We start from the raw sequence: 18150 nt of genomic DNA on the forward strand, positions 1-18150 counted from the left end.
CTGAGATTATGACCTGAGCCGAAGGCAGACGCTTAACCATCTGAGCCACCCAGGCGCCCTATGGGAGCACTCTTAAAAATAGTCTACGGGCGCCTGGGTGGCTCAGTCGTTAAGTGTCTGCCTTCGGCTCAGGTCATGGTCCCAGGGTCCTGGGATTGAGCCCACATGGGCTCCCTGCTCGGCAGGAAGCCTGCTTCTCCCTCTCCCACTCCCCCTGCTTGTGTTCCCTTTCTCGCTGTCTCTGTCAAATAAATAAATAAAATCTTAAAAAAAAAAAAGCCAACTTCATCACAACTTTGAGAAGTGGATTATTCTTATTCTAAAGATATAAAAAGCACCTTTGGAATGAAGTATTTCTCTGTCTCATTATTAAAATAACGGCCAAGTTACAATGTGAACCAATGGCTTCTGATTTCTCATTTCATCATAAACAAAGCAAGCATGAACTCCATTTTAAAGGTAAATAACATTGGGATGCCTGTGTGGCTCAGTCGGTGAAGCCATCTTCTGCCTTCAGCTCAGGTCATGATCTCAGGGTCCCTGCTCAACAGGGAGTCTGCTTCTCCCTCTCCCCGCCCCCAACTTGTGCTCTAAATAAATCTTTTTAAGAAAAAGATAAATAACATTTAAGAGGATAATATAGCACTTTCCAATCTCTTAAAGACTTAGATAAAGCCAGCCTTAGGAGTAGATAAACTCAAGATGACCTTGGCAAAGCTGTTATCTAGAAGAGTGATTCTGAAAGAGCTGGAAGCATTCGAAGAGAAATCAAAGCTTTGAGCAAAACCTAAGCCCATCCCATAGCACCACAGAAAGGAGAAATGCAAAATGTGAACCTCAAAGCAACCAGGTTTCTACAAACCTGCCCTAACTAAAAGAACTGTTATACTCAAGCTCGTAAGTGGAGAAGCGGGTTCCAAACAGAATGACCAAGGAAAATCTATTTTTTCAAGACCCAAATGGAAGTAGGCCCAGAACTGGAAGTAGAGGAAATGTTGGAAGCACAGAAGGACTACAAGAAACAAGTCCAAAGCAGGATGAAGCAGGCATGTAAATGTACACAGTAGACAGCCACAGTAGACAGCAGAACCTTCTCCCTCAACTGGATACAAAACTCAAAAGCCAAAGGGAGGGGGCCACCTGAGGTGGTTATTTAAAAAAACTGACAATCCAGGGAAAAAAGCTGGCTACGTTGTGGTTTGAGGACACAAGTCCCAAAAATCAGATCTGCAAGGGCCTGAGGCTTTTTTAAGTAGGCTCCACGGCCCGAGGCTTGAACTCACAACCCTGAAATCAAGAGTCACATGCTCTACTGACTGAGCCAGCGAGACGCCCCAAGGGAGGGCCTGATGCTTCAATCACAGATTTGAACAAAGCTGGAAAATGCAATATTCCCTGGTTTAGATCAAAGACAGTTATCTGAGTTGTGATGCTCTTTTAAAATTTACCCAACTAAAAAAAAAAATTTTTTTTTACGTAACTGACCAAATCTTTTCACCTCAGAAATTGTGAGCAAGTCTCGGGGCACCTGGGTGGCTCAGTCGTTAAGCGTCTGCCTTCGGCTCAGGTCATGATCCCAGGGTCCTGGGATCGAGCCCAGCGTCGGGCTCCCTGCTCTGCGGGAAGCCTGTTTCTCCCTTTCCCACTCTCCCCGCTTGTGTTCCCGCTCTAACTCTCTGTCAAATAAATAAATAAAATCTTTAAAAAAAAAAAAAAAAGAAATTCTGAGCAAGTCTCAACATCAGAACCAACCAAGAACAAACTAAATTTATCAGGCATTCCAAACACTGACTTTTACAGATTAGAAGGTACAGGAAGAGGAAAGCAGATACGACATTTAAGGTCTTCAGGTACCTGCTTTTGCACCACCTGGGCATAATTTGGTTTTATACCATTCACAGCACATCCTGAAAGCCAAATCCAATTACCTTACCACCCAGATTAATCCAATTTCAGTTATTTCCCTAAACAGAAAATCTCATGTTGACACAAAAGCATTTCAAGTACAGTCCTTATGTTTAGGACTTTAAACAGTTACTTGGTTGAAAACCCTATCATACCCTGAACTGAACAGGAGAGATGTGAATACGTACTGGAGAATCCTAGGCATGAATAGGCTAGATTTCAATGTGACCATAGGCTGACTTACTGTACAGCAGCACAATAAACACACACAAAGATGGCTTTCTGAAGGCTCTCTGCCAAAGACTGCTGTAAATACATCCGAACCTTGACAGACAGACATCCAAATTCTAGAAATGCAGAGCACAAAAACTGCGGGGACAGTCGTATGTCCAAACTATTTTACTGAAGCCAAAGCCATTGTGGAATAGGGCCATAAGCTAGAAGGTTAGGCAAACCCCAAGGGCATCAAAATGTCAATCTAACCTTTAAGCACAACACATTCATTTCCCTGTTCAAGAAACAAACTGATGCAGACAAGTCACAGTAGACGTCCCATGTTTCTTACGTTTTTAAAAAACTTGTTTTTATATAAGCAGCTGAAATGAAATTCCAGATTTTTAGAAGTCTAATCCTCTCACCACTGTCAAGGCACAACGGCACACAATCACCTGATTTCTGAGATGGAGACCAAATGCAGAGCTTTCTTACATGATACGCAGACAAGATTAAGACAAAGATCAAAAAACTATTTATAGCTTTTCGATACTCACAAACCTTATGTGAGTTGGCCAGAGCAGACATCCAATTTCTTAAACTAGGAACTGGAACTGAGAGGCTCACAGGGCCTTACCCAAAGTTAGGTAAGTGAGAGATTCCTTCTACAATGTAGTTCTTCCCCAGCAAAAGAGAAACCATCCCCCCCCATCCTCCTTAAAGAACCTATAAACTGTAAGAGCACATTGCTAGATCAAAGCAACATTTCCAAAGAATACTAATGACTACAAAACAGTTGAACTTAGAAATTCAATCCGCATTAGTCACCCAGTCTGCCACAGGGGAAAAAAAGTATTAAAAATGTTTCATTAGAAACAAAGATCTGAGGGGCACCTGGGTGGCTCAGGTCATGGTCCCAGGGTCCTGGAATCCAGGCCCGCATCAGGCTCCCTGCTCAGCAGGAAGCCTGCTTCTCCCTCTCCCACTCCCCCTGCTTGTGTTCCCTCTCTCACTGCCTCTCTGTCAAATAAATAAATAAAAATCTTAAAAAAAAATGAAAAAAGGAACAAAGATCTGAATTGTAGGCAAAATAAAATCCATTTTCCAACTGTTCTGAGAAAACGACTCATGCATTCCCCAACAATGTATTATCCAAAAACAGGCACCAACTTCTAGCTACTCAGATAATTACTTAATTTTCACCTAGCACACACAGAAAGGACAGGAGCCAGGGAAGAACTGTAGCAACCCCATTTGCCTGGCACCCAATCCTCATCCTCCCTCTCCTAAAGGTACTCCCAAGTTTCTGTTTGGATAGCTCTGGGGTGAGCTTCCTCCACATTCACTCAAAGGGTGGAACGTGTGGTTTAGTCCTCATTTAATCTGCATAGCCCCAAACAGTGGCTATGATACTGGTTCTGAGTAAGCATGTGACCCAATTCTGGCCAAGAGACTACAGAGCAGGACAGTTTGAGCCACTGAATGAAGTCAATCCTACCCTCAACCTTCAAGTCAGATAGGAGCCAATCCATGTCCACACCACTGAAGCCTGACTTGTAATTTCTGCTTACCTGCAATCAAAACATCCCTTCCCACAAAGTTATACAAAAGAAAATGTCTTTCACAAAAATTTACAAACAGAATCTACAAATGGTGTTAGGAATGACTGAGGTCACTGCTCCTTATAGCAAAAGTTAAAAAATAAAACTTAAGACTTAGGGTTTCTAATTGTAATCCATACTTTGGTGTTTTGAACAAACTCTCAAAGGTCAGTAATGGTTTTTTGCAAAATGGAGAGTCACAAACCAGCTCCAGAAAGTCAAATTTTAAGGAGATGAAATTCTACTATTTGTCTCAAGGTGGAACACGCTTTCTCTGACCATTTGTTTATATGTCAATCACTCACCACCGGGCCCATCAATTTTCAGCACATCCTGCTCAGTTTCACTTTACGTACAGTCTAAGATGGCCACACTGAAGTGAGACAGCATATTATAAAGGGATTTGGTATCAAGAGATCTCAAAGCGGCGCGTGGGTGGCTCAGTCGTTAAGCGTCTGCCTTCGGCTCAGGTCATGATCCCAGGGTCCTGGGATCGAGCCCCGCATCGGGCTCCCTGCTCAGTGGTAAGCCTGCTTCTCCCTCTCCCACTCCCCCTGCTTGTGTTCCCTCTCTCACTGTGTCTGTCTCTGTCAAATAAATAAATAAAATCTTTAAAAAAAAAAAAAGAGAGATCTCAAAAATAAGGACTTAAAGGGCATCAAAAGCACTTTTATCACCTGTCAATTCTATTTTCATTTAGCCCTCTTAGGGAGAGATGAAGGAGGAAAGCGCCACACCACAAAGCTTATTTCAACACAAGAAGAAATGCAAAGACAAAGAATAACCTAGAATTTCTTCCATCTTAAGGACTGCCCATAGCCAGAAACACCTGGAAAAGAGAACTTAAACACCAACAAGGTCAGCACTTGGAATACTCACCATACACCAGCATTAAACTCAGATCTTGTCCTCTAAAGTAGGGGTAACTTATCCCCAGTTCCAGTTGAGAGAATGAAAGAGCACCATGGTGCAGTATCTAGCTCCATCATCTGCCTCCAGGACCACACAGCTAAGTAATGACAGGCCAAAACCAGAATTCAGACCATCTAGCAGTAGGTGCCATTCTAACAATGCTGGCCTTCTTCAAGCACTGCTAGAGTACAGACGTTCCCTGGGCACATGCTGCTCAGGGAGAGAACCAGGAACATCTTTCACACAAACAATATCAAGAGAAAGCTCTCAACATATGTGACAGTACTCAGCATGCAACAAAGGTCTCAAATGCAGTTTTTAAAAGTGGAGGCAGGGGTGCCTGGCTGGCTCAGTTGGTAAGGCATGTGACTCTTGATCTCAGGGTCATGACTTCAAACCCCCACAATGGATGTAGAGCTTACTTAAAAAAAAAAAAAATTAAATTAAAAATACTTTTTAAAGAATAAGCAATTAATTAAAAGTGGAGGGAAAGAAATGGAACTTAGCATAAAACAAAAGTCAAAGAAGAAAAGAACATTAAAAACCTGGGCGCCTGGGTGGCTCAGTTGGTTAAGCGACTGCCTTCGGCTCAGGTCGTGATCCTGGAGTCCCGGGATCGAGTCCCGCATCGGGCTCCCTGCTCAGCGGGGAGTCTGCTTCTCCCTCTGGCCCTCCCCCCTCTCATGTGCTCTCTCTCTCTCTCAAATAAATAAATAAAATCTTTAAAAAAAAAAACCTAAGAAAAAGAACCACTAGGTAAGTGCTGAGAAGGGACCCTGTGGGGTGTGATCAAGCACTGGGTCAAGGACACTGCTGAAGAGCTAAGGTACCAGCACCCACCTAAGGCTGACCACTGGGGCTCCTAAGATAGCCTTGTCCCAAAGGACAACCACCAGTCCAACCTCTCTTCTGAGCAAGGAACCCCAAACAGAAGGAAGTTAGCATCAAACAAGGAGAATAATTTCCTAATAAGCAGTCAGGAGACAGAGATAACAATTGGCACCCAGGAAAATGCAAGGAGGGGGCTTTAAAAAGCAAACCACTAGGTGTGGCCAATTATTTCCCAGGTAAGCATGAACCCAGGCTAAATTAAAACAACCTCAGTAACTTCTCACTCCCCTCTTCAGTTGCAGATATCAAAAAATGTACTAGGCCAGGAAAAGAACATAACTGAAACCTAAACAAACATCCCCCTCCTTTAGATTTACCAAATCAAGGTAGAAACAAGAACCAGCAACCAAGATTTTCTCCTCCCCTTTCCAAAAGAGAATATCAAAGTCTGGCCCTACAACAGGGAGTAGAAGGAACCACACACTCCATTTTGCTGAATTCTGTCCACAGTAAGGGACAACTCACTCTCCTCTAAATCCTTCCAGCCAAACCAAATAACTGAGTGTTCGACTTTTCAAAAGCCCATGAGCAATCAAAAGGGGCCATCAGCTAGGCTTTTACCTCCATTCTGAACTTCCCATGTGTTCCTTTTAGGAGTTATCAAGAACCTCTCCCCAGTCTGCAAAATGAGCCGTTTTTAGCTTGCCAGATAAGCATTTAATCAGACAAAACACAGAAGCACTGCCCACTTAGAGAGAGCCCTCCAAATCTCGCCCCTTGTAAATTACATGTAAATATTTAATCAGAGCTATGAACAATGACTTACATTTACCACTACTTAAGGCTGCAGGCACTGGGGACACTACCTTGCTTACTGTACTGGTTCTATTTAAGGTACCTAATTATTCCTACAGCTGTAGTCCTGTTCTCCAAAGACTTCACCCTGAAAAAGAGGAACGCTGAGTGTATCTGCAGAGCATTATCTCCTCTCCTTCAATCAAATAATCTGAGTACGTTGCTACACTACCCAATTCCACAAACCACAATTTACCTTTCCTACCAGGTAAAAAAGGATGCATTTACTTTTACAAAAACAGAATATAAAATAAAACCAGTTCTAACAATCTAACACATTTGCAATAACAAGAACATGTGATTTTCATTTTTTAAAAAATGTCTCTCTCATTAAATCTTCTGAACAAAGAAAACTAATAAATTATAAAAAGCAATTTCAAATCAAGCCATCCAATTTGGGATTATTTCAGAGTTCAGCTTCTGAACCCATCTTCTTATGTGAAACACTACACAAAACTGTCAGCTTTAGTCCTGAAAACATACATTGTAACAGTATACAACAGAACCAAAAATTAAACAGAAAATCTAAAAAATGTTCCTATTTTTGTATGGCCTCGGCAAAGAGGCATACAAAAGCCACCAAAAATGGTGCCATCCCCCCCTTCAAGCAAAAATCAATTGCAACAAACAAACGGTTAGACTGTAGCACCCCACAGGCAACAGAATGCTACTCAGGAAAGAAAAAAAAAAAAAAGGTTGGGGTGGGGGAGAGGGCCAAAATTGACACTGAGCTGCTTATTAACACCTGCAGCATGAACTCCTTGGATCAATCTCAGAAACATGGGAAGTGGATGAAGCCAGGCCCAAAAAACTGTGCCATAAGGCTGTACGTATTCATGACCTTATGGAAACAGGAAACCATATATATGGCAATTACAATGTTTCTCAAATTCAAGCTATGATTCTTAAAAAGGTATTATACAGTATCCAAATTATACTCCAAGAAATGAGTTTTTAAAACAAGTTTTGTTTTTTTTTTAATATTTAATTTGTCAGAGAGAGAGAGCACAAGCAGGGGAAGCAGCAGGCAGGAGGAGAAGGGGGCTCCCCACTGAGCAAGGAGCCCGCCGTGGGACTGGGATCATGACCTGAGCCAAGGGCAGATGCTTATCTGACTGAGCCACCCAGGCAACCCAAAACAAGTTTTAAGTATTGTTCAAAATTCTCTGGATGAAACCAAGAGCCAATCCAGACAATGCTGAAGACCTTTAAGCACTGATGGATGTTACAGTAATTTACTCCAGAGTCCAAATTTAAGAAACTCAGCTACATAAAATCAAAGTTGACCACTGGGGCACCATCTGTGTTTCCCCATTTTCGCAGGCGTAGACTATGAGTTCCTCCTTCCCTAAAATCAACATTTTATTCACCAGTTTCACTTTATGCTTTCAAACTACTATCCCAAAAAACTGCAAATTCCACCAAGACATCTCACAATAAGGAATTATCTCTCCTATAGAATGCTACCATCATTTGCACATTCTTACGCAAAAGAATCTGAGAAGTCGCTCCACAGCCTGTGTTTTAACCTGTTTTGATCATTTTGAAATGCACAAAGTCCATTACTGTTATGCGCAGCTTCTCCAAGTTTGAAAGCATTTAATTACATTTTTACTAAGATTAACAGTCAAATTCAAATCCTTTCTCCATAGAAACCTTGCCCCAAAGAAATATCAAATCCAAATTTCCAAATCTTCAAAATCATTAAGACACAAAATCTAAAGCCATGGTTACTGAGAGAGCACAATGAACAAGAACATTTACTGACATATCTTCATGTCAAGGGGAGGGGAGAGAATTAGCTCCAGGAAGACACTACCATAAAACACAAAATCTACCAACGCAAACTCTGATCACACATTTCCTGCCAACACTATACAATCAGATATGCCGTAGTTTTGAAGGCAAATATTTGAAGTTGCTAGAGGAAGAGCAGTATGTTAATGTGCACAGTTTATTCCAATCAGCTAGTTTTCAACGCACTTAAATGCTACGAAAATACCTTGGTCTAAACTGCCTAACTCAAGACTCTTCCGGGAGGTGTCCACCTCTGTCTGTGGCACCATAAACTCCCTTCTTCCCTGGATGCCCTCTCCAGTGAGAAGAAACACGCCTCACTCGTCTCCCAGCTCAGGGCTTCTCAACCTCCGCACTACTGGCATTTGGGGCGGGGAAGCCTGTCTTGTGCAAGGTATAATATTCAGCAGCCCCCTCTTAGGGATGACATTCAAAACTGCCCCCAGTGTCAAACGTGCCTGGGGAGAAGTCGGGGGGTGGGAGGGGTCAAACGCCCCGACCGAGATGCAGGATCTAGCTAGACCACCCCGGGAGTTCTCAACCAACAAAGTACCCGGGGCACTTGATGGCTGGACTCAGCAGCAAAGACTCTGGCAGTCTGAATCCGGGAAAGGGTGTCTAATACCCTCGCGGCGCAAGGCTCAAACCCTGACGCAGGCTGCCCTTCCTCTTAGTCGGCAATGCAGCAAGGTTATCTTTACCTTTGTAGAGATTGGTGACGGCGGTGGCTGCGTTTTGGAAGGGGACCCAGAGAGAAAGTCCTGGCTGCTGACACACTCGGTCTGAAAAAGCGGGGAGGGAGGAGGAAAAAAAAAAACACAAAAGACACAGAAAGAGAGACAGAGAGACAGACAGAGAGAGAGAGATGTTATTTGGGCGTCAATCACTCCGGAACGGCCATATTAGGTTTCGCCATTTTGTTCCAGGGCTTCAGGATCCCACACTCAATTGTGAGGCCTGCAGGAAGGGGGTCGCGACGGGGGCCAGGGCGAGCCGCGGGGCCCAGAGGCGCAGCCCCAGGACCGACCGCGGCCGATGGAGGCGCCCCCTCCCAGTCTCCGCCCCGAGGCCCGCTCCGGCACAATGGGCCGGCCTCGCCGCCTCCCTTCGCCATTTTGTGACCGGGGGCCCCTCCCCTGTCCTCCCGGCCCCGGGGCGCCGGCAGCCGGGCCCCAGCAGCGGGCGGGCCCCCGAGAGCGGCCCCAAACGGGGGCGCCCCCAGCGCCGGCCCCCCGCTCCGCCGCGGCCACCCGCCGGGCCCGCCCCCCGCGCCGCCATCTTGTGGGGAGGGGGCGGCGGTGGCGCCGCGGCCCGGCCCGGCCCGGCGGGCGGGTGGGCGGACGGCCACCCTCGGGGCTCCCCGCCGACCCGCAGACCCCGAGGCGGCGTCGGCGGCGGGGCGGCGGGGCGGCGGCAGCGGCAAGATGGCGGCGGCGGGCCTCACCTTTGTAGAGCTGGGCCACGGCGGTGGCCGAGTTCTGGAAGAGATGCCACAGCTTCTGCTGCTTGTGCTCGGGCTGCGCGGCGGCCGCCGCTTCCTCCTGCAGCTCGGGGGGCAGCTGCTCGTCCTGCTCGGCCTCAGCAAGGCACTGCCGCTCCCACTTGGAGAACCAGTGCTCCGGCCCGTGCTCCTGGATCTCAGCCTCGCCCTCCTCCTTCCGCTCCTCCATCCTCCGCGGCCTCCCGCGGCCTCGCCGCCGCCGCCGCCGCGTCCTCCTCAGGCGGGGCCCCCGCGGGAGCGTCGTCGTCGAGCGGCCCGGCGGCGGGGCCCAGCGGCCGGCGGCAGCTCCTCGCGGCGGCCCAGGCCTCCTGCACCCCGACGGCCTGCGAGACCCGCCCCGCGGCCCCGCGCTGTCTGGGACGACCCCCGCCCCGGGCCTCCCCACCCCCGGGCCCCGCCGAAGGTCGCCGCGGCTTTGACGACCGCCGCCGCCCCTCGCCTCGCCGGCCCGAGCCCGTCTATCGCCTGCCCATGGCGCCGCGGCCCCCCTAGGGCCGCCGCCGCTGACCGCCGAACCCTCCGCGCAACACGGCCTGCACCGCCGAGCCCACCCAGAAGACTGAGGAACGTCGTCGTCGCCGCCGCCGTCGACGTCTCTGCGGCTGCTGGTCCCCGCCCTCCCCCGCCCACATGCTGACTGGGGAAGCACCGCCCACTCGGCTTCTGTTCCCCTGCTCGGTTGGGGCGCGCCCGCTCCGAGAGCTCTCATTGGTCCGATCCGACCGGTTCCGCGTGCCGGCCTCTGAACACAGCACCGTGACTGGCTCACCGTCCTGTCTGCCTGACGTAACCAATGGGCGGGGGGAAGGGAGCGTGTGTCAGGAAGGATGGAGGAGGAGGAAAAGGAGGGAGAGGAGCTGACAGTGGTTGCATCCAAACCAACCGGGGGTGGGGAGAGATAGAAGGTACGCATGCGCACTTGCTTGCTTTCCCCCCGGCGGGGCGTCGAGCGAGAGTCACGTGACCCGACCCAGCGATCGCGCCCCGCGGGGGTTTTTTAGGAGCTTCCCGATCTCAGGGGACGCAAAATTAAGTCGGGCCACCGCCCGTCGGGGACGCCGGGTGTCTGGCGTGGCAGTCCGCTTGCGCCAGCCCCTTGGGCTCCAAAGTGGGTAGGAAGGTAGAGAAAGAATAAAACGTCCAAGTTGGCAGAGTGCGCCCCCAATCTGTTTATTTCAGAGTCTCATTTCTCGGATGGGCAAGTTGGGCTTCCAAGCCCCAAGAAAAACTTGCAAGTGGCGAGGCTAGCAGGCCCTTCCTGCGGCCCGCTGCCCTTCGGGGACAGCGTCCTGTGACGCGCCGGCCGCGGCCGCCAGCCCGCCCGAGAGGCCGCCAGCGAACCGGAGCGCGGGACGGGACGCCCCGGCCAGGGTGGCGGCCCCGCACCTGTCCCGGGGAGCACACTCCGGGTCCACGCGCCAGCCCCCACCTCCTCCGGCCGGAACCCGCGTGGCTGCGCGGGGTGGACCGCCTGGCCTCCCGTTAACCTGCGCCGCGATGCGGCCCCGTCACCCCCGCGGCTCCAGCCCCCGGAGGAAGAGGCCACGCAAACGAGAGGTGACCGCACAGAGGCAAAACCGGCCCTCCAGGTGTTGGCGGCGAGGACAGGAGCCACCAGGGCCTGCAGAAGCCGTCCAGGGCACCACCCCTCAGGAGCTGCCACAGCGCGCTCCTGCAAAGCAAGGTGGCTTTACAGCCGGCACTTCTGGACTAAAAGCTGACCCCCTCATTATGGTCCCTGCAGGATCTGGGCCCGCGTCCTCTGTGTTCATCTCACGCCGTCCTCTGCTTGGCTTGTGCTGCCCAGTCACACTGGCCTTCTTGCTGTTTCCCCAGGACACCAAGCTCTTCTCTGCCTCAGGGCCTTTACCCTCACGGTACTCTCTCTGGAATCTTCCTCCTCCTCAATTCTCAAGGCTCTGCTCAAATGGCCTATAAGCACAGAGCCCTTGTCATACCAGCCTTGTTAAAGTAGAGGTTCCACACGCCTATTGCCTGGTTTTATTTTTTCATACCCTGCCTCACTACCTGAAATGATCCTACTATTGATGTGTTTACTTACAGGTCTCTTGTCACCAATAAATAACTTTTCGGAGGGGAGAATCTTGGCAGTGGTATTCCTGGTTGAATCTTAAAAAGATTGGTAAGTAGGGTGTAGGAAGAAAGGGGGTTAGAGGCCACCATAGAAATGACATGCCAGGCAAAAGTAGGGGTTATAGGGGAACCTCCAGTTCTTCAGGCAACCAGAGTGGGAGCACCAGGCTGGTGTACTTTGTCCATCCAGTATCAGAGGCACACAGCCTAGGGTTTACCTATTTTGTACAAGACTACAAAAACAATCTATTGACTCTATAATATGAAAAGAAATTTTTTTTTTCAGGGGCGCCTGGGTGGCTCAGTCCCTTAAGTGTTTGCCTGTTGCTCAGGCCATGATCTCCAGGGCCTGGGATCAGCCCTGCATTGGGCTCCTTGCTCAGCGGGGAGCCTGCTTCTCTCCCTCTGTCCCTCTGCCCTGCTTGTGCTTTCTCTCTCAAATAAATAAATCTTTAAAATCTCAGGTAAATTTTAAAAATCTTTTTTAAAAAAATTTTTTTCAATAATGATTACAATAGAAAAACATCTGAAAATCTGTTACTTTTATGGCAAAAAAAAAAAAGTTTTAATCTGAGTGCATTTTCATAGAGATTTTTCTGAGACCTGCCGTGGTCTTAAATGAGTCTCTCTCGTTCTCCCCCCCTCTCTCCCCCTCTTCCCTACCCCAAGAAACACACACACACACAAAGATGACTCACACCAGGCTACTGGTCAGTTTCATTCTAAACTGCCCTTTATAAAACCTAAGCGACATTATTACACATCCATACCTAGTGGGTGCTCATAGTGGGTGCTCATAGTCAACCTGCAAGAGCTGAGGGATGTACTTATCAGCGGCCACTGTGAAAAGCAACATGTCTTGAGGGCAGAAAGTAAGATGTGTAAGGAGTATAAAAGGTTACTTCCCAGTGGTGGGAATCACGGAGGGCTTCCTGGGGTAGGAAGCGTTTTTGCTAGGCCATGAAGCACAGACAAGGTTCCTGGAAGGAAGAGGCCCCTCAGAACAGAGGGACGCATGGATTCAAAGGCACAGAGGTGGAAAAGGCTAAAAGAACCAGGAATAGGCAGCTCTTTCTGCGCGTGGGTCCCGTCCGCATGCTATAATAAAACCACCCTTTTTGCACCCAAAAAAAAAAGAAACAGGAATAATCTGATTTGACTTAAACCACATTTTCTTTCTGTTGATGAGATAGTACCATCTAGTTTGGCTTTCTAAATTTTATAAGCACTTCCTATCTGAGTGACCTTGGGCAAATTACTATGACTCTTTGAGCATCATAAATGGAGTTGGTAATAGAAACTCCTCGGGTTTGCTTTCAGGATTAAATGAGAATAAATGAGAAAAAGACTGAGTGCCATACCAGTCCACAAAATTATTCAGTAAAGACTAGCACTCTAGGGGCCTGAGAAAGTGCTCCTACATTAGCCTCCAACCTTGGAATTGGAAGGCCTGGACAAGCAACAGTGTGTATGACATCTCTCAGCTAAGCTCTGGAAACTTCACATCCATTTGAAGTAATTAGCATTTGATGACTCAAGAAAATGTGAGTTAATGTATACTTTCTTTTTTCTTTTTTTTAAACAGGCTCCACACCCAATGTGGGTCTGGAACTCACGACTCCAATCAAGAGTCACATGTTCCACGAACTGAGCCAGCCAGGTGCCCCTGTACTTTCATTTTTAACATCCTTCCAGACTTCTAAGTATGTATATGTAAATACTTTTATTTTGTTGTGGTTGTTGTTAAAGACTTATTTATTTGAGAGAGAGAGAAACAGTATACGCCAGCACGGGGAGGAGCAGAAGGAGAGGGAGAGAGAATCCTCAAGCAGACTCCCCACTGAGTGCAGAGCCCAATGCAGGCCAATCCCAGGACCCCGAGATCATGACCCCAGCTGAAATCAACAGTTGAATGCCCAACCAACTGAGGCACCCAGGCACCCCACGGAAACACTGTTAACCATAAAAGATGTATTACACAGTGTGTTAGGAAACTGAGCTTTTATTTTCCATTTTATAATAGATCTTGGACATCTTTTCTATTTCCACAACACACAGGGTTATAGCTTCTGAGTTTTGCATCAGGCTTAGGAAGGCTTTCCACACTACAAGATTATTTGTTAACACAACTGAATTAAAACTGAAATGGCAGCCCATCTTTTTCCTCCCCTAGTGCACAGAAATGTCAAGAGAATGCATGATACCAACAGCTTCTCATGATATATAATGCATGCATTCATCACAGTAAGCAGTATAAGTGGCCTCACAGATTAACTGCTGCCAGAAAAGGCCAAAGTTAGACTCAAGGGCATGAGTCAAAAGACATGAGAAAAGTCAAATAACATTGTGAGCACAAAAGGCCAATCAAAATAACAGGATAAAATCAAACATCTTTTATTTAACACTTAACAGCATATACGTTTATACAAGAGCAGTGTTTTTGTGTGTTTTAATATATGCCCTGTTCAAGTTTGGGACCAATGTTGACATACTAAATACACCCCCGTGCTGCATTCAGCTCCCTACTGAGGGTGAGATTCTTTGACTGTCCCTGTAGTCCTAGACTCCAAAGGTGGAGTGACTTGCTGGGAGTTGAGGGTGGACCCACCATGCCATCTCATAGTCTGCATGCACAGAAAACAACCATTTGCTCTTCTGTGAGGTGTGGGAAGGAGAGTGGGACAGATGTGTTCTGATCCTTTTTCATACCTTTCCTGGGGCACAGAAGGCAAGCTCATGATCAAATCTGCTCACAGCTCACCTCACTCGGTAAATTGAAGGGACGTGTTTCTCCCTAAACTCTTGTTTTCAATACAAACACAGGAAACAAAATTAAGTTTTGAAGAAAGATTTTTATTTTTAATATTTTATTTATTTGACAGAGAGAGACACAGCGAGAGAGGGAACACAAGCAGGCGGACTGGGAGAGGAAGAAGCAGCCTTCCTGTGAAGCAGGGAGCCTGATGCGGGGCTCGATCCCAGGACCCTGGGATCAGGACCTGAGCCACAGGCAGGCGCTTAACAACTGAGCCAGCCAGGAGCCCCCTGAAGAAAGAGATTTTTAACAAAAATTGGAAGCTTTGTATGTTCTCCCCACCTTGGGATAAAACACAGCTTACCTTGGGCAAGCAAATTCTATGCGTCTTAAAAAAGCAATACAAAATACTGCTAGTCTGTTGTCTGTGACCCAGAAAAAGTGTCCAAGAATCTAAGGCCTCGTGCAGGAAATGGTGGATTCCCCAAAGGGTCTCTCCAAACTGAGCATAAAATGGGATAATATAGGGCGCCTGGGTGGCTCAGTTGGTTAAGCGACTGCCTTCGGCTCAGGTCATGATCCTGGAGTCCCGGGATCGAGTCCCGCATCAGGCTCCCTGCTCGGCAGGGAGTCTGCTTCTCCCTCTCCCGCTCCTCCCTCTTGTGCTCTCTCTCTCTCTTACTCTCTCTCTCAAATAAATAAATAAAATCTTAAAAAAAAAAAATGGGATAATATAAACATAACATAGCCGGCTAGCTCCCTTTCTTTTTTTTTTTTTTTTTAGCACTCTGTATTTTTTTTGTTTGTTTATTTATTTATTTTTTATTCTTATGTTAATCCCCATACATTACATCATTAGTTTTAGATGAAGTGTTCCATGATTCATTGTTTGTGCATAACACCCAGTGCTCCATGCAGAATGTGCCCTCCTCAATACCCATCACCAGGCTAACCCATCCTCCCACCCCCCGCTCCCTTTCCAATATACATTCCACGGTTACTTTTTGCTAACAGAGCCTAAATTGTATTCAAGTGGGCAGGGTGCCCAGCTCAAGGACTACATTTCCCAGCCTCCTTTGCAACAAAGGGAGGATGATGAAATAATAAGAGGAAGTCATTGGGTGGGGCTTCCAGGAAAGCTATTTAAAAGGAAGTGACTTAGCTTGGTCTCTTGCTCTTGCTACTTCCTCCTTCCTGGAGCCTGGAACTCAAATAAGATAGCCAGGGCTGCAGCAGCCATCTTTGACCATGAGGTAACCAAAAGGAAGGAAGCCATATGCAGAGAATAGTGGAGCAGAAAGGAGGAAGTCTGATGAACTTGTGGATATCCTTAGACTACCTCTAAATTTTTTTTTTTTTTAAAGTAAGTGGAGGGGGCGCCTGGGTGGCTCAGTCGTTAAGCGTCTGCCTTCGGCTCAGGTCATGGTCCCAGGGTCCTGGGATCGAGTCCCACATCGGGCTCCCTGCTCAGCGGGAAGCCTGCTTCTCCCTCTCCCACTCCCCCTGCTTGTGTTCCCTCTCTCGCTGTGTCTCTCTCTGTCAAATAAATAAAATCTTAAAAAAAAAAAAATTTAAAGTAAGTGGAGGAAAAACCCTTTAGTTTATATAAGCAGCTGTGGTTAGCTCTCCGCACCAACAGCTAAACACAATTCATTACTCATAGCACGTAAAGCTCATTGTAATCTTCACAGTGCTGCTAAAATAAAGGTAATATTCTGTAGTTTGGGGAGATTTGAGGTTGCTGTTTGTGCTTTCTCTTTGCTCTTACCCACTTTTTATGAAACGTTTCCCCATTACAACAGTGTGTTCCTTGCAAGGCTGGTGCTCAGCCTGAAACTGAAGTTGCAAATTGTTGCCAGTTATAAAATAGTAGTCAGGTTAAGAATGATCTCTCCTGGGGCGCCTGGGTGGCTCAGTCGGTTGGGCGTCTGCCTTTGGCTCGGGTTATGATCCCAGGGTCCTGGGATCGAGCCCCACATCGGGCTCCCTGCTCGGCGGGAAGCCTGCTTCTCCCTCTCCCGCTTCCCCGCTTGTGTTCCCTCTCTCTGTGTCTCTCTGTCGAATGAATAAATAAAATCTTTAAAAAAAAAAAAAAATCTCTCCTTCTGACTGCGAGCTGAAGGGTGAATCATAGACAGTTAATGCATTTTCAGAAAGACTGCCCATGGCCTTCCCAACTTGCCACAGCTTTGCAGGTGGTGCTCAGGGCTGGGGCTGGAGGCACACTCCAGCACGGCGGTGATGTCACTACGAAAGGAGCCTCACGATAGACTCTTTCTCAGGCCTCCCGTTTCTGCCTGCTAAATGATTTTTTTTTTTTTAAGATTTTATTTATTTATTTGACAGAGAGAGAGTACAAGTAAGCAGAGTGGCGGGCAGAGGGAAAGGAAGAAGCAGGCTCCCCGCTGAGCAGGAGCCCGATGCGGGGCTCGATCCCAGGACCCTGGGATCATGACCTGAGCCGAAGGCAGATGCTTAACCGACTGAGCCACCCAGGTGCCCCTGCTAAGTGATTCCTTGATTTTCCTAAAATCTGTTTTAAAATGGCACAGCTCTGAAGACAAAAACAAAGGCTCAGGTCCATCTGCCAAGACTGGTGTCATGAGAAAACCAGTTTCTCACTGGGGCAAGATGTCTAGGCGATGGAGTCCAGTGGCTGGCCACAGCCAGCATCCTGAAACAGTAATGCAGGCTCTCGAATTCAATCCACAGCTCTGCGATCCTCATGCAAATCCCCGGGCGATCTCGTTCAAATGCCCAAGTCTGGTTCTGTGCGGCTGGGTTGGGCCCTGAGTGGGTGCATTTCTAACAATCTCCCAATGATGCTGGTGCTCCTGGGGCACCGAGTGCGTCTTGAGCAGGAAGGCACTTGCTGGCTCTTCTCACAATACAGTCCCAGTCTCTGTCGGGCACGTTCTTGTCATTCAGATCTCAGTTCACATGTCACTTTCTCTGAGCAGCCCTCCCTGACCAGCCAGTCCATAGAAGAGTCTCTGGGCCCGCATGCTTTTCTACTTCACCCAAATTTCACCTGCACCTCGTGGGCCCCCCTATGCCCGGAATGTTTATATGCATCACCCCCCCACCCCGAACTCCCATAAGATCATGTCAACTGATTCTCTGAATCACAAATTTAGAATTTGGGTTGAGACCAGAAATTGGGAGCGGAGTCATATTAATGGCTAGGTTGTTCTATTCCTCCTTGGAGGACATAACCCTAGCCCAGGAGCCATGCCCTCAAATTCATTTCCTAGCAAGCTGGAGCTTTTTGGTTTCTAATATATGCATGATCCCAGTGCACTACCATTAACCTTTTGGCATTTTTCCTTTCAGTCTTTGATATTAATGTAATTATTTCCAGTGGTGTGCTGGAGCTGGCTCCTGCGAGCTTAGCAAGCCAGTTGTGTCCATCTATCGAACTCCTCCTCTGCTGACGTCATGAAGTAGTTTGAAATCAGCCACGGTGGGCACGTTTATGCCATAGAAATGCTACAAATGAGAGATTTTCGGTTTCAGGGAGTCGGTTGTTATTTTTTTTTTTTAAGATTTTTTTTTTTTTTTTAATTTATTTGACAGAGAGACACAGCGAGAGAGGGAACACAAGCAGGGGGAGTGGGAGAGGGAGAAGCAGACTCCCTGCTGAGCAGGAAGCCCGATGTGGGACTCGATCCCGGGACTCCAGGATC

At 47.7% G+C, this 18150-nt stretch overlaps 1 protein-coding gene and 1 long non-coding RNA gene across 2 annotated transcripts in view; one reads left to right on the top strand and one right to left on the bottom strand.

The window, feature by feature from the left end:
- HAPSTR1 (HUWE1 associated protein modifying stress responses) overlaps positions 1-9967 on the bottom strand; it is a 24928-nt gene extending 14961 nt beyond the window's left edge. The window contains exons 1-2 of the mRNA XM_081820058.1: positions 9559-9967; positions 8816-8896 (exon numbers count right to left, since the gene is read on the bottom strand). Of these exons, the coding sequence (XP_081676184.1) occupies positions 8816-8896; positions 9559-9784 (307 nt within the window). The 5' untranslated portion in view covers positions 9785-9967. The remainder of the gene's footprint in view (positions 1-8815; positions 8897-9558) is intronic.
- Positions 9968-10277: 310 nt separating this feature from the next.
- Positions 10278-18150, top strand: part of LOC145721591 (uncharacterized) — an 18978-nt gene continuing 11105 nt past the window's right edge. The window contains exons 1-2 of the long non-coding RNA XR_014145360.1: positions 10278-11758; positions 13295-13412. This is a non-coding gene — a long non-coding RNA (uncharacterized LOC145721591). The remainder of the gene's footprint in view (positions 11759-13294; positions 13413-18150) is intronic.

The sequence above is a fragment of the Leptonychotes weddellii genome, chromosome 5 (assembly GCF_054177405.1).
Source record: "Leptonychotes weddellii isolate Sample4059 chromosome 5, ASM5417740v2, whole genome shotgun sequence".
In the NCBI taxonomy this organism is placed as follows: Eukaryota; Metazoa; Chordata; class Mammalia; order Carnivora; family Phocidae; genus Leptonychotes; species Leptonychotes weddellii.